Source organism: Dermacentor variabilis, chromosome 6 (genome assembly GCF_050947875.1).
Source record: "Dermacentor variabilis isolate Ectoservices chromosome 6, ASM5094787v1, whole genome shotgun sequence".
NCBI lineage: Eukaryota > Metazoa > Arthropoda > Arachnida > Ixodida > Ixodidae > Dermacentor > Dermacentor variabilis.
In genome coordinates this window covers 113,117,050-113,134,158 of record NC_134573.1, presented here as the reverse complement: position 1 = coordinate 113,134,158, position 17,109 = coordinate 113,117,050, and the positions used below count along the sequence as shown (strand labels likewise).

At 43.7% G+C, this 17,109-nt stretch overlaps 1 protein-coding gene across 1 annotated transcript; it reads left to right on the top strand.

Moving 5' to 3' along the window:
* Positions 1-4,356: 4,356 nt before the first annotated feature.
* On the top strand, positions 4,357-14,573 carry LOC142585054 (procathepsin L-like). Its single transcript, XM_075695511.1, has 8 exons — positions 4,357-4,460; positions 5,288-5,412; positions 7,357-7,499; positions 10,029-10,220; positions 10,929-11,120; positions 11,663-11,828; positions 13,598-13,703; positions 14,381-14,573. The coding sequence occupies exons 2-8, from the start codon at positions 5,310-5,312 to the stop codon at positions 14,478-14,480; spliced, it is 1,002 nt and encodes a 333-aa protein (XP_075551626.1). The 5' UTR covers positions 4,357-4,460; positions 5,288-5,309; the 3' UTR covers positions 14,481-14,573.
* The last annotated feature ends 2,536 nt before the right edge of the window (positions 14,574-17,109 follow it).

Sequence of the window (17,109 nt, the reverse complement as noted above, 5' to 3'; positions counted from 1 at the left end):
CTTCTCTGTCCCTGTTGCTGTAGTTATTACACTTAGAAGCTCACTACATTTCCATTCTATGCGTCGCAATTTTCCAAGTTCTTCCTCGATTCTTGTGGCTATATTTCTTATTCACTCAGCGTTCAAATTTGCACTGGCCCATTGTGTGCTCCTTACTCTCTCTCCCAACTGCAAGTCCCATTTTTAAAATAATGCGTTTATGGTTACTCCATATGCTGCTATAGCCTTCCTCGTCTGTGACCATTTCTCTCAACTTATCATGAATGCTTTCCCTCTGCTATGCGGCGGAGGCGAGCTGCATCTGGAGGTGTCGCAAGGAACTGGTCGCGCCTCGTTATGGTCTTTGAGATTTACGCGCGCCGGGAGGCCATGACCGCTCTATGAATTTTACAAATGCTGGAAAATTCGTTTTTGTTTGAGTTTCCGCGCAACAGAATTATGTCTACTCCTATATTAAAGTTGCAGTCGGACGCTATCATGTCTGTAGGTTGTCTGTAAGTCGTACTTTATGATCTTTCTGACGTATTTTACTTTGAGAAATTCAATTAATTCAGTAACTTCTTTGAGCTACGTGGATGCCTGAGTGTTTGGGTATGCATGGTGCGGAATTATTTTTGCCGAAACGATGGTCGACGCGGAATACTGTACGGCAACGCCAGATTTTCTGCGACACAGAGCTTTTAGCGCTATCGCGCTAATAAAGTAGCCAAGGAAATACGAGGCTGCAGGAAACACCTTAGTTCTCTATTTTGCCCGGAGATCTTCGTTTCTCCCTGCCATCAGTTAAAAAAAAAAGGTGTCGCGCTTACCGCTGCTCTGTCCTTGCTCAATTTTTGCATCTAGAACCCATTTTACGACCCATCATTGTTCAATCTAATATTTGAGACTGTTCGAAACAAATTCATATTTGAAGTTATGACTCTTACTCAGTCTTACTCGACACGAAGATACGCTGTCCACTGAAAATAGGTGCTGATTTTACAAATGCTCATTTACTTGTGAGAATGGCGTACAGAGCCAATTGTTGCACACGTAGCGCAGAAGAATCTCTAAAAGCACATCTTGTGTGGTTGTCCATAATATCAAGATCGGAGGCGTGCCCATCGGAGTGCTTTAGGAAAAATTCATGACAGACCCTTTGCGTAACAAAAGATCTCGGGACCGACGCATCATGCGCCCGCAATGTTCAAGGCTATGAAAACAATGCTGCACTTTTTTGAGTCCGGTAGCTTACATGATCGCCTGTAGCAGACGCCATGTACGCTTGTGCATATGTATGCGTGCATACTATGAACTCCACCTTCGTTATATAACCTGTCCCTCTCCTTCAACACTGCAAGGCAATCAACTAGGGTAAGCCCCGTTAACCACCTTACGTTTTCCTTATGTAGAGTTTCTGTCTGTTTCGTGCACGCTCTAGTAATGTGCACATTTCATGTTGCAACTTTCGTGTTATTTTCAGGAGTACGTGATGAGCCCCAGTGCATGTGTGAAAAATGGAACAATCATGGCGTGGCTGCTGTCCGCTATGCATGGAGTCAAGGATGATTCTTCAAGAACTGGTGAGAACAGCCAGGCATTGCTTGTGGACTTTTGGTCAGCGCTACGTGAACGTCAGAAATACGCTTTGAAGAAGCACGCACTGTAAAGTCGTTTATATGACGTTGAGAAGCGTGTTTCGAATGTCTGAAAACGTATGGCGGCGTAAGTAATTGTAGTTTAACGCAATAGTTTATGGGGATAACAAAAACCTATTTAGCTATGGTGAGCATGATTTCGACCAACGTGTTCCTGCGGCTTTCGGGAAAAAGTCGAGCTAGGTTGCTCTTTTACTTGCAGGGCACAACATAAATTGGTAATTTATTTGTCTGAAAGCTGCTTTCGCACAACGTTACGCGTAGTATGCTCCCTCCCTGCAAACAAAGTTATTAAGTCGAGTTACTTCAGCTACAGTGGGTTTCTCCTTGAGATATGCTTTAGTGTCATAGACATGGATGAATTACCTCCAAGCTGGTCTCCAATTTTTTTCCTTTCTGATGTTTTCTCTTTAAGAGAATGCCTCTCATTTTTATGAAAACGCGCTGCCAAGTTTTGTTAGGCGTTACTTTAGGTGGGGTGTCTCCTGACAAAGCACCGGCTACATCCTGACGTCTATGAACAACCTGTCGGCATTGCCACTTCCGCAATTTACCCGCTCGTCTGTGAAGTTTGACATCGCTGCATTAAACCGAACGCTTCGTAAGCCGCACGATATCTAATAAACTTAATAAAAAAACGCAATGTTTCTAGCGGGTGCGTTTTTCTTATTAGTGGGACAGCTGCTTTTAGTCTTGACACAGAACGGGCCGGTGTAGCAGAACAAATTGATGTTTTGCCAGAATATTTACAGCGTACCCTGTGCGGCACAGCAACGCTCTATAACATTTAAGCAATGATGGTTAATTTGAATATGGGTGTCTCAAGTTATTTCAATGTCGGCACAACACCAGATCAATGTTTATTACATTATTCCTTACATGGAGTGTTTGCTAACATAAAGAAAGTCGCGTAGGAGGCGGACATTCAGCAACTGACACTCAGCTCTTCTGTTAAGTAGGCATTATTCAAATACGTGCAACAGTATAACATATGTTTCTAGGCATACAACATCTAATGTAAATAACATCATTGTAAGGTGCATCCAATGGTTAGAAATATATTAGCGCGTGTTGCGCGCTTTTTGTCAACATCACTGAGAAAACCGCTTACGGGAAGCTCAGCGAGAACAAGTTCCAGCCAAGCATGCCCGGCGAATTTCGCCTGCTGCACCATTTCAGATCCTAACATCACTACCCCAACACTGCAAACAAAATTCGCCCAACTAAGTAAGGTTTTCAACCGGGAATTATCAGATGGGGCACTAGTAACCGGTCACCTGCATTGCTCAACCATACATAACGGATACATTCTCCTAAATATGTAATCACCCATATGATTTCCTCGCCTGTTCACATCATGAGGTTGTGACCACCAAAAATTTAACTCCTCGGTTCCCCTAATATCGTTCGAGATTCTAGACAAGAGACCCTACGTCTGGTTTCCACCGTGCATTATTGTTTTTTTTTCCTTGTTAGTCCTGGGGACAGATTACGAAATGGCTTGTTAAAAGCACTTCTTGTTGGGCTAGTTGGTAGCTATTCATTATAAAATATGAAAACGCCAAATAAACAGACACACACAAGAGAAGAAAACGGGACAGGGCGCTCTGTCCCGTTTTCTTCTCTTGTGTGTGTCTGTTTATTTGGCGTTTTCATATTTTATAATGAATAGCTACCAACTAGCCCAACAAGAAGTGCTTTTAACAAGCTGTCCCGTTTTCTTCTCTTGTGTGTGTCTGTTTATTTGGCGTTTTCATATTTTATAATGAATAGCTACCAACTAGCCCAACAAGAAGTGCTTTTAACAAGCTGTCCCGTTTTCTTCTCTTGTGTGTGTCTGTTTATTTGGCGTCTTCGTATTTTATAATGAAGAAATGGCTTGTATTGATTAATGAACTTAGATGGGCTAGTTGGTGAGTGGTTTGATGAAACACGGTTAAATTGGCGTGTGTAAGTAGGACAAGGAAAGACTACACAGAGGACAAACGCCGGTGACCTCCGTGTATTCTTTCTTTGTCTCATTACTGCACCGATTCCTTACATGCACCGATATAGCCATGTTTCATCATGGCTTGACATATCTGACAGGCGTGACAGGCTTGACTACTGACGCATCTTGAGTTGAAATTCCAGTTAGAGCCCAATAAATACTCTAAAGCGTACAAATTCCTAACACCTTGTGAGTATTCATCCGCTGGATCTACATGCGCGATATGGCGTTGTAACAGAATGTGGTACGACATTTTGCCTTCGCAAGCCTGTCTACACATGGGTTTGCCTCTGCCTATCTCGCAAACATAATCAGCGAACCTAATGCGTGACTTGATGGTGTTAGCATTGTACACTTCACAACATAAATGTACAAGGATTTATCTGCACCAACTTCCGAAGCACACTGCCGAACCATGTTCGCCTAGACGCTCCCGTTCCTTAAGCGAGCGCCTGGTGCACGACGTTTTCTTACGACTATTCTCATCTGGACACACCTGTATGTCGCCAAGAACGAAGGCGGTGAGCGGAGCCACGTGAGCGGGTGCCAGTTCAAACGCACGGGCGTTTTATCTAGCGCATGTGACGGAGCTGGCCTCAGAATTCAATTGTCCGGCAAACAATAGCGCATAACTTCGCTGCTCGAGCAACAATACAAAGATATGGGCGAGGCTTATCGCTTCCGATGGCGCGTGTGGACTTTCTCTGAGCTACATCAATACCGATAGGAGCAATGACGCAGTATGATAAGTACCTCACATAGAAATGTATAAAGATCATCTGACGCCACAACCACACCGCAGAGTGGGCTGAAAGGGTCGAGCTCTCCACCAGGTAAGTCTGAAGTCCTCGGGGTGTCATCGGGTGTCTGTGCCTCACAGGTAGCGGAACAGCTATTCTTTGTCAGCTATTCGACTTGTTCACTTCTTGCGTTAATTAGATCTGTCGTGAATGGGTCTTGCAGCTGTAGGCGTGCCGAATGCAACTACGCCTTTTGAAAAAATCAGAACCGTAACACTGCTATTAATCCAAATATTCGAAAATCGCGCGGCACATTTCAACGCCTCGCAAAAAGCATAGATCGCGTTTTCTCATAACGGCTAGAACAAAGTGGAGTACACGATATTCGTCGTAGTTCCTTTTTATATAGTCGAAACTATAACCATTGCGATGTAATAAAAGTGCTCTACAAACTTCGTTATTCTCGTTTGTAGTGAAATATGTATGTCCAGGTTTTATTACATTACCTCTACGTGCGTGTTCATAGAGGCAGATGCGGCATCTCAGTGCTTCCTGAAAGTCAGCTGTTACAGAGCTTAGCGGTACACGAAATAGTAATTATCTTAATTCTCGTGATAGGCGCTGCTAGCTGCATCATCAACGTATCCGTTTAAGTGATCACCTCGTATCATTCATACGTCTTTTATGTAATACATCTTCATTGACTTTGTCGTCCTTCTATAATGCTAAAGTTGGACTGTGGCTTAAAGCGCCAGTCACATGTTCTCATTTCATGCACATATCGAACTTACCTGAACCGACAGAATTCCGCTGAGTGTTCGGGGGGAGTCGCGTAGATAAAGAGAACGCCCTTTTTTGCACTTTTTCCACTCAAGAAATGGTCGGATCTAAATAAATGAATAACGCTTCTTTCATTACAGGTGCTGTGTCCTTGTCTCCATCATGTTGCGAATCAGCTTACTCTGCGCCTTTGTGGCGGTAACCACAGCGGCAAGCTCTCATGAAATCCTACGCACCCAATGGGAGGCATTCAAAGCTACCCACAGTAAGCACCCTTGCTTGAGAGCGGTTCTTTTAGCATCAACAGCAAGTACCTTTACACTACTGTGCGCAAAAGCATTCTAATATAACTGGCGAAGAAGTAGATGACAAAAAAATAAAAAATAACTGTGTGGTTACATTTTGCTGTTCTAATGGTGCACATGGCAATTGCTTTTTTGCAGTTTGTATGAATAACGTGTCATGGATATGGATATCAACTATGATAACACATTGCTAAAACGTACTCCAGGGAAACCAGCCGTATATATAGACACAACAAGTTCTTTTTGGCGCAACTGAGCAGATTACTATTACATTGGTTATGTGATAACGCTTTCGGAACGTTCCCCACGTGGGTGGTTTTAAGTTAAATGCAGTGGCCATTGAGCTTTGTGTGCGACGCCTAAGCGACAAAATTGCCTTTAGGAAATGCATTCGTGTTATGCGGTTTTTTGTTTGCCTGCTACAAGTGTCACAATTAAATGTTTCGTAGTTCCTTATTGTTCCCGTCGATATAGCGAAATCTTTGGACATATTGTTTTAAATGTGTCATGTAATCTTTATAGGTAAATAAAAATACCACAATCGGCCTTTTCCCTTTTATGCCCAGGAATCGTGCATTGCTCTGTATTCAAAAAGGCCTGATTTCTACGTCGCGCAACTTCACTGACTACAACCTCGTAAATAACGTTCGCACGCAAAAGGGGCACACGTCGGCCCCTCAACAAAGATGATGTGGTCATACGTATGTTTTTTACAATATAATGAAGTATTAACGGCACTTTTCAATGATCGATAATATTTATCAAATGGAAGCATCGGGAATGCGCAACAGCGCTCACTGGCGTCTGCAGGGGGATCCAGTACCGTTTAGCACTTTCATAGACCAGCATAATCTGCTGGGGAATAAATTACAACACCCGCGAAAGCTTCGAGGCGGTCTCGTCTGCATGAAGTGGCGTACCGCTTTAGTATTAGCGTGAAGTCGGCAGTAATCAACGAGTTAAGTGCTAGCGAGAACTTGTGAGTCGAGGGTGCACCACTGCGTTTACGATTATTCCAGCACTGGAAGGAGTAGTCTTATCTGAGTAGCGTAAATGCAATATTCAGTAATACGGAGCAAAATTTAAGCATGCCATTAGTTTTATCCGTCGGTGTAAGGAGATCTAGGATTGCGTGCGCTTCGTCACATAAAGTAAAATAGTTGGGATAGCACTTCACATAATAAGTGGGGTAGCACCCATGGTGGTCCCTGAAAGCTCTTGTAGTTAAGTGTTTCATGCGTCCTTAACCCCCTTCATCAGACGTAAATAAAGTAATCGCATGACTTTTTATTTCTGTCTGCAAACCGCTATTCCGCTCATAGAGAAGTTCTTATCTAAGAGGTGTCGTTTCTAATGCCCGCGTCATTTTCTTTAAAAAAAAAGTGTTAATCGAGCGATGAAAACATTTCGAATGAAGCTTGCTCGTTCTCCAGCGTATAAATTCGCGCCATTTTCGGCAGGACGTAATTCCAAAGTGGCTTTTTCAGTTCTCTTCGCACAACGATTTTCTATAAAATGAGGTGGTTATTAGGAGCATTTCAGTGCACGATAAGCATAAAAACCAACCATGTTAGCAGAATCCAAAAAGGTTGAGTTTCTTTTCCTGACGTTATATCCTTTAGACAACAATAAGTATTATGATATATTTCATTTCAGCGTGTTAATAAAGCGTGTTCAGGTTGCTAGAAGCAAGTATTTCCGAAAACAAAGCGCGAAGTTTACCGAAAGTTCTAAGTTGATGCGCAAAGGCAAACATGCCAATTATCATCTGTATGAGCTATCCGTTCAACGAAAGTGTAACAACTTACACCGCAGTGAGAAACACCTGCTTTAGCAGAACGCAGTAGAGGTTACCGTTGCATTGCTTCGAAAAATTTAACCTGGTACCTAACATTGCATTGCAGAAAAATCCTACCAATCCAACATGGAGGAGCTCCTGAGGTTCAAGATATTTAGTGAGAACACCCTGCTGGTTGCCAGGCACAATGAGAAATACGCTAGAGGCCTCGTGTCGTACAAGCTTGGCATGAACCAATTCGGCGATCTGGTGAGCAATGTTATAAATATTTATTGTTTTGCTTTTAGAGTGACCGGAAATGATGTGCCACAGCTACGATGTTCAAAGTAAATTACGACAGTTTTTTCGCTCTTTAACTGATTCATTCCACATTGAAAAGATTGGCAAATTTGATATTTAGCTTTCCCGCAACATTCGATTGTTCAGTGAGTTCGCGCGCGCGCACAGCCACACATAAACACGCACATAGATACACGCATAACCAGCACTCAAGTAGCGCCAACGCGCTTCAATATATTGCAATGTAGTGAGTCTCGTTACAGTAGTCCTATTCAGGGGCTAGCTCGCGCTATAATATCCTGTGTTGCTTTGTTTTCAAAAAAGAATTGCTAAATATTTTGAACAACGAAGAAAGTATTAAAAGCAAACTGCAAAAATATCTTGAAGCATGTAGCACACCTAGCTTCAGATAATGTAGGTATAGATCAGCCTCGGTGCTCAATTTTACGTTTGAGAAGGAGAGCTTGCCGACATAAACGTTTCTGATAAAAAAAAAACTGCAAAAGAATGTCGTCGTTACCACTCGCCGCAAATCAAGGAAACCCAGAACGCTGAGTATCAGCGTGGTTTTTCGGCATGACCTGAGTGATTAGACAGTGGCCGCGACACGCTGAAGATCATGGAGACGACGCGCTAGCATTTGGCTCACAGCTAACCAGCACATCAACGCGTCATCGGCTAATAAATTTGGTTATTATTATTAAAGTAGGGTATTTAAAGGCTGTTATTAAAAAAATTAACACATACCAGTCCAGAAGCTTTGTCAACATTGTGCCAATAATATATACTACTTATTTAGACAAATTATGGCAAACTGGGAACTTTTTTAAAATTAGTTGTGGAATATGCCGCAAGGCATATTCAGTAAAATTAACTAAACAGGCATCAAATAAGCGCGTGCAGCTCTGCGTGATGCAGGTGCTGCAGCAGTGACAAGCGTTGACGTAGGGCTTTGTACTTGGGTACCTTTAAGCCTATTGACAAAGGCGGCAAACGATTGTGCGAGTCCGAGGATTAGCCCGAGGACTAGCGCTCGTGTGCGCCCGCTCACTTCTCGTGGTCGACGTAGTCAAACAATCGCAAGTATGGCGCACTGAATTGGCGCATTTGCTGTACGTTGTGAAGTTGCTAATGTCATCTGGAACGTTAGGCTTTAGTTTGACTTCCCTGAGCCTTTTCTGTCTAATAGCCCGGGTACCAGTGCACAACCACAACGCGGGATGAATGTCGGCCGTAGGCATATGAGAAGGGCAGTTAAAACGCGTCGCTGGCTGGTCACTTCCTCGTCGTTGTAGCTTGCTTTGAAATCTCAACAAATCTACGCCGTCAAGTGAGCGGTCATTTTTTTTCTTGGCCTAAACATCATCGTATGTAATTAGTTAACAGCAATATTTCGATATGCGCAGTGTAACTATCCCCAGCTTTCGTGATCGTGCTCAGAGGAGAATATCGTTTAGGCACCGTGCATAATGTAATATGTGCCATGCTTACAAGAAATCGCCTTCCGTTTTCTCAATTCCAAACGTACTTAATGGAGCCTAAGTTGTAGCTTTTCGAAAGAGCATAGGGACGTTTTGGCTGCGCCGGCAGCCGTTATTCTTTTGTATTCGTGATGCTTTCTCTTCGAAAACGCTTGTTTAATATAGTGAGTAAAAGGGGGTGATGGCGTGCATCATGTGCGGGAACTCAGGTCTGCACGTTATCGGCTTTATTGGCGTGCGCCTCCTTTCAGCGTACACACAAACTTGCAAGCCAGATTTACCTACTAAGATGTGTTAGCGACCCGTGTTGTTCAGTTCGCTACATTTAAAAGAGCAAACTGTGAAACCTTAAACTTGAATTTTAATTCATTAAAGTAAACCAGCAGTTGCAAGCACTTTGCAGGGCTGTAAAGTGAAGAGACCCTCATTAAACACCTGTTTCCTTCCAGGTTAGCACGGTAACCTTGTCGGTCTATTCAAACTAACAGAAAATAATACGACAGATGCATACGAAGCGGTTCCTATATATTTAGTAAATGGTAGCCCACATTATTCCAATTACTCAGGGGTACAGCTTCAAAGAAACAGCTCGTGAAATTATCCACACCTCTGCAGCTTTGTCGAAGGTCTGCCAGCACGTATTTTTAATCGAGCTCTTGCGCTGAGGTTGCAGTGTTCGTACGCTGGCCAAACTCCTAACAGCCACGTCAGCAGCGCCGAAGATTCAGCACAGAATCTCTAAAACGATTTCCACTTTGTCTGTACTTATGTGAGGCAGTGGATGAACATTGCTTTCTACGGTATTCGAATACTGTTGTTGAAGCACGGCAGTCTCGTGCTATAGGTGGCGAGCACGATCCTTGTGTCGTTTGGCTTCTCTAAGACAGCTTTACACGCACCGTAGTGACTGTGCGTATCTTAGCACTAACGCATATTGATATGTCGCGTGCGATATAGATTCAACGTCGTAAAGAAACGTGTACGGGTAATGAGTTCCTCTTCTTTATTTCACACGAAGCTGCCGCACGAGTTCGCAAGGATGTTCAACGGCTACCGTGGTGACCGTACAGCTGGACGGGGATCTACCTTCCTGCCACCGGCGAACGTCAACTACAGCAGCCTGCCAGAATCTATGGACTGGCGAGAGAAAGGTGCCGTGACACCCGTGAAAAACCAGGGACAGTGCGGATCCTGCTGGGCCTTCAGCACCGTGAGTTTTTACGCCAGCAAAAATAACTCGTATGACTGCGCACAATATCTTCACGCAAGGAATCCCGCCTGTCATTTAGAAGCTCTATTTTGGGATAACTTGGATTCTTCAAAACATTTCCTATTGGCGAAATATGAATACTTTCGTCGAAGGAGCCTATCTTGCAAGGACAAGACCTGGGAGTTTTTCGCTATATTTGACCGGGTGCCTCGTAAAGCACAATGTCCTTTTTTTATATATTCAAGTGCGTGTTCGTAAACAAGAAGACCTTAGAAGCATTACGTGATTTCTTGTGTTTTTGCTGCAATTGTCTTAATGGGTACACGAGGCGCGTTCATAATTGAAGACGTAACCCCTAAAGAAGATGGTATCGGCGAATTGTGATTAAATTAAAAGCATAGGTGATCAAAAGTGAGAAGAATGAAGGCAGCGGACATATGTCCAAAACCATGTTTTTCTCTTTTTTTTTTCATTTCTGAGCTACGCTGAAAAATATGTAAGCGCGCTAAGCCAGATAACACTACACGGCTAATATCTTCCGAGACGAATGCGTACTTTATGTTGCTTTTAGTGCGTAAGAAAAAGTACTTTTTTGTATTTTCTTTACCCTAGCCGCGTTAAGCAGTTGCTAATAAAACGCGCAACTTACAACAGTCGTGAATTTCTACATCGAACCACCAAAAGCAACAATAATTATTTTGCTTCCAGACTGGGTCTCTGGAGGGCCAGCATTTCCTGAAGACCGGCGTCCTGGTCTCACTCAGTGAGCAAAACTTGGTCGACTGCTCCGAAACCTTCGGCAACCACGGCTGCGAGGGCGGGCTCATGGACAACGCTTTCCAGTACATCAAGGCGAACGGCGGTATTGATACCGAAAAAAGCTATCCTTATGAGGCTGAGGTAAGTGAGAGCTATACACATTCCACAAGCACGTCACTAGAAGCCACGGAGCCGGCTATCGACTTCGAACAGCAGCATAGGTCCTCTACGTATTTAGCGATTGCTATATGACGCCTTCAAGACCCTTCAAATTAAAATATGTATTAAAATCCTTTAGAAAGATAATCTCAGGTAATACACTTTGCCGTTGAACCCGCTGCAATTTCAATCTAACCAAAGATACATTAAAATCTGCCATTCAAGAATATCCGAGGCATGGTGGTTGTAAAACAGTGCTAAAGAAGACTATGACAAGCAAGAGACAGACGTGACATGCGTTTTCATCGTGAACGTCTTTCTCAGCGCTGTTTTACAATCGCTATGCAGCTTCACCAACCCGCCCAACTTGCTACACTCGTAAATATCCGAGGGGCGGGAAAAAATGGCTGCAGACAAGCCGAAGAAAGCTCACCTATTAAGGAGATATTGAGTGGGAGTGGGGGGGGGGGAGCTCTCGCAGTGTATTCATTTCTTTTTGACAATGCGAACGTCTTATATTTCAGGATGGCGAGTGCCGTTTCAAGAAACAAAACGTTGGTGCAACCGACACCGGCTTCGTGGACATCGAGCAGGGATCTGAAGACGACCTGAAGAAGGCGGTCGCCACCGTTGGCCCAGTTTCCGTAGCCATCGACGCAAGCCACTCATCATTCCAGCTGTACTCCGAAGGTAAATCCATGTTGCCAGCTTGTATTTTCTGTTGACCGGTGCAAAACGCCTTATATATAACGCCTAACTCTATGCTCCATGACAGTTCGATTTAAAAGATACGTATGTACAATAGGAGAAAAGAGTCAGGTGGAACAAACTGCTCGCTTTCTTTAGCAACAACCTGGGGAAGCAAACAGACATTGAAGTCAAAGAAGACATAAAGGAAAATAATGGTGTTTAGCTGAAACGCTGAAGTAATAAAGAAAGAAAATAAACTTAGAAGAAATTGCAACTATCTGCCCTTGGGGGCCGAATTTAAGACCTCACCCTTGAAATCATGTATGTTTGCAACATAATATTTTAAAATTGTTCCATAAAGCTACTTCAAAGTAACCTGTCCAGGAATTCCTGTATTATCTACTGTGAGTACGCATATCGGTTGTCGCGCCCTGACAAAATTATTTTAGTCTTCACTTCTGCATTAAAGTTGCAAGCCAAGGACAGATGTGAGTTATATATACAGACGTCGCTGGCAGTGTCTGCCATGATGTTCCTTGTGACACTATACGAGGCGTTCCATTTCAATCTAAGAATATTGAAAAACAATAGATAGCACATTTCCATTGCTTGAACTGGATTTACTCTAAGAGGCTGGCATTACTTGTAGAACACATCATAACGCGTAAGCAGCTAATCTGCAACAATTATACTAATAAAGTTTAAACTATATTAAACTTATCGAACATATTGTGATTTCATATTTGTAGTAGATGTGTTCGCAAGGCATATCGACTAGGAAGGAATATACAGGATGGCAGCAGGTTCGAAATATTTATTTCCCAATTGTTTCTTCGAAATACCTTGGTGTTCTAGATACGTCTGTGCTTCGATGGGTAAAATATGTTTCTAAAGAACTAAGTGAAGCTTGAGTGAATGTTTACCGCAGACGTAGCGGCGTGTATCTCAAATGCCATCCTCAGTATTGGTTCCAAGTCGAGATGTTTCGCAGCCTCACTTGCTACAATTTTCTAAATTTCAGTGTGTGCCATAAATTATTTGTTAAAATCTTTATTAGTGAAATTCTGTTATATAGTTGATTACGCGTTTTGATTTCTGTAGAAGTAACGTCCCTATCTTCGAGTAATCCAGTCGAAGGATTACAATCATATATGACATTTAAAAATTTTGAATAGTCTAATAAAACACCCTATATAGAAGAAAATTTATTATTCCCGTCAAGTAGCAGTATTATTACACGTTTCCCACGAACAGCTTGTTACTTTGGAACTAAGGAACTGGTTTTTAGAGAGAAAGTATCGGTGTCGAGGACTGCCGTCCCCGTATTTGTCACTAGGCTTATATCCGTAGATGCACACTTTTTACTGCCGCAGCCGCAGTGTGATGGGACGCCGTGTAATGTAATTGCAGTTATTTCATCAATACAGTGCGCTTCTGTTTGCGAATAATTCGAGCAATCCTGCACCGTACATTTATTGGAGAGATACATGATGTTGTACTTAACTGCGCCAACCTTGCCTTAATTTGCGATGGAAAACTTCGCCATCAACCAATATTCAGTAATTTAGAAATACAAATACGCTTACCAAATATGGCAAGTGTATAGATCAGCACTACGATGAGGGCCTGAGAGTTTTTCGGGAAAGTTAACCTGCCGACTTATTGATGAAAATACAAAGAAATTGTCGCAGCTATCCTTTGTTGACGTCGTAGTTCGCGCGGAACTCGTGCGTGAACTCACCGTGCCAATTTTTTTATAATATTTGCAGGAGTGTACGACGAGACCGAATGCAGCAGCGAACAGCTGGACCATGGTGTGCTCGTTGTCGGCTATGGTGTTGAGGACGGCAAGAAATATTGGCTCGTCAAGAACAGGTGAGCACGATAACATTATATTCTAGAAAAAAAAAAGACTTGTTCAGCATCACGCGAAGTTCAGACGCAGTTGATGCGAGCTAATTGTTATGGTGAAGAGTAGCGCTTTGCATGCTTGAGGTTAGTTAACGTTTACGTTAGTATCTGTGGACTGCAGTTTTGAGTTCGACGCATTCGTAATTGAGAGATACGGGAACAGCTGCGACGCCGATGCATTTCCACCAATCACGCAAGCGGATAGATAGTGGAGTCCAATGGTATCTTTGCTCCATTCGCGAAAAGCAGACGTTGACAGGGATGTCGTATCTCTGGGCAACGAATCGAATGCGGTTCTTTTTTTTTTTCGGTAGAAGCGCGCATCAACGCTGTGGAAGCAGATGTGGCGGCTGTCGCAGCAATGAAAAGCACGCCGCAGCTGTGCCTCACTTAGGCGCGCTACACCGCACCCCACACAGCGCGAACGTTGGCGCGAGAGCAGCGCGTCTTTCCATCGCTGCATTGATCCTCTAGAAGTAAATCAGGGTAGTGTACAACAGTGTAACTGTTTCTACTACAAAGCGAAACCGTCACACAACCTTAGCTGCACCCTAGGTTGAGACAGCAGTTGTGATTTTTTGAAAAATCCCGCTGACAGTTTTCTTTTCGTTTTTCATGTTTTATTTGCGATTACCTTCCAGTTGGGCAGAATCCTGGGGAGACAACGGCTACATCAAGATGTCACGTGACAAGGACAACCAGTGCGGCATCGCCTCTGCCGCCAGCTACCCGCTCGTCTAACTAACGATTTCACGTCATCAGATTACATTAAACGCTTCGTAAGTTGTACGCAATTTGACCACAACAATTAAATCATCCATATTTTGCCACCGAGCCATGTTTTCTGTCCTCGTTTGTTTTCATAAAGAGGGCCGTTGCAGCCCTTTGAACACAGAGCTTTGTGACAGAACAGTGACTTGTTTGTCAAGAAAGTCACTCGCTCTCATAGAGCAACTGTGTATCCTTCGCTAATGCCATGGAAATTTCTTTTGCCTCAGAAGACAGCGTTACACTACTACGCAGAAACACAACTGCTACACGCACAGACAAAGAGCTCAAGAAAGCAAAATTGTGTTGCTCACAACCAGATGGGAGTTCTTTGTATGACTGCCTCTGTTCTGCTGCACATATGATTGTACGATAATATATCTGCTATATTCACTTGACTTTAACTTAGTATAAAAACAAACTCAGAACCGAAGGTACCGCCTTATATCAACTTAATAAATTGATAACCGCACAAGCTTGGCCGACAGTTTGGTATAACAGGTGCAGCACTGAAAATTTTCGCATACTCGTTTTGGAGCAGCACCACACGGCTACCACTTGTTCCTTGTTTATAAGCCCTGAATCCAATTTTTCACAGTAATGCCTGTAATTTACATCTCAGATCTACCTTTTATGTTGGCACTTGGCGGGAAGTTACCGAGCAATTTCTACAATCTATCGTGCCGTCTACAACGCAGCAAAGAGAGAGAGAGAGAAAAAACAAAAAAGTTAAGGCAGGGAGGTCAACCACAGGCAAGTTATGTTTGGAACCTAACACAGGGGAAAGACGACTTTGCAGAAGATTTATGGGAGCACGCTTTTGTTGTCACGCCAGTTCAAGATCGGGGCGTTGTCATGCACAAATCCATTTCATCGAATGTTTGTAGTGAAGGGGCTTCATTGATTTTATTGCGACAGCAATCATACAGACCGTCCGAGCAATTTTTCTGCTGGAGCTCCGACGTGGCAGTGACTTTCCGTATAAAGTTCCCCTTCAATACGATCCTGACGCGCCCCGCGCAGCCTATGCTGAGGTTGCGAGAGAAACTGTGTTAGAGTTAGCGGAGGAGCACGGTGGCATTGCGCGTTGTCTTCCTGCGCACCCAGTCTGAGAGGTCACGTGATCCAGTGCGCTACGGGGAAGGGCAGGTAAGCGCGCGTCTCCTTCACTATCCCGGCCTTGGATGCCCACGCCAGTAAGCGCATAATACACCGACGCGCCATACCGTGGAAGTAATGTGGGGTGGGTGCAAAGCTAGAGGTTGAGCCATGCTGGCTGGTGGCTTCGTGCGCGCTCTGATTCCGTGCGCCTTTAGCCTTTCCAGCTCGCGTAAGCTCAACTTTCCGAGACCTGATGAAGCGAGACGCCGCACGAAAGGTTTCCTTCCTGCGCTCGGCTTTCTTCATCATGCCAGTATTGCGACAGCGAGTGATAGTTTCAGGGCCATTGAGAGAAGCCGGTTCATATCCTGTGGGCACGTTGGGACCACTCTTGTTAATTTATCACTAAGCGAATTTTTAATACAATTTATGGGACCGATAAGGCTACGTGCCTGATTTCGTGTAGTAGTCTGATACTTTTCTATCGTTATCAATATTTCGCCTTGCGGGCGACAGTGGGATTCTTTACACAATTTCTTGTTCACTCCACTCTCTCTCGATTACTGTCTCTTCATAGTAATGGCCCTTTTCAAACCTCTCGAGAATGCCCAATTGTCCCACAATTGCGACACCGTCTAAAGGACTGAAAAAAAAATGAACGGCTTCTTTACATTATCAAGTCCAAGAACATGGAAATGTTACCGGCCACGTTGGCCACGTTGCTGAAATAAGCAAACGCACACTTGCCTTCAGTATGTCAATAAGGAGGTGGCTTTGTTAAGAGACAGTTTACTAATTTTGCAGGAGTGCTCAACATACAAAATACAACATGCAAAACGGAAAGAATGACTGCATGAAGTCAAGGATTTTCCAAAGCAATATCTTTCTTTGGCTCTTCCGCGGGATTTCATCGCCTTTCGTATTTAGCTCTCCTAAACGCAGGACAGCATCTGCATCATAAATTGCCCTGTATAGTCGTCTGTACTATGTCCTCGACGATGTAACGGTAACCAGCTCTGTTCTCGACAAAATTGTGCAGTTAAACCACGAAAAGTAGCTAAATGGACTCACTGCAACAATCTGCGTAATCAAGCACATAACATTTTATTGAACCCTTCTTTGCCTTCCTGCCCGTGATTTGGCACCTAATGGTCAAGTTGGTCGCGGAGTTAGCATGCACGAGAAAATTCGGCGACCTGAAAGGCTGTACCAGAGCAAGGAGGTGAGGTCTCAGCATAGCGCTTGGGAAGGGGCGCTGCAGTAAAAAACCAGTGGTTACCGGCTTTTTTTATCAAAAGGGGGAAATTACGAGTCTGCAGCCACAAACTTAGTGGGAGGGCTTGGGTATGGACATGCAACAGATTTTCTTTTTTTAATATTTGGGGTTTTACGTGCCAAAACCACTTTCTGATTATGAGGCACGCCGTAGCGGAGGACTCCGGAAATTTTGACCACCTGGGGTTGTTTAACGTGCACCTAAATCTAAGCACACGGGTGTTTT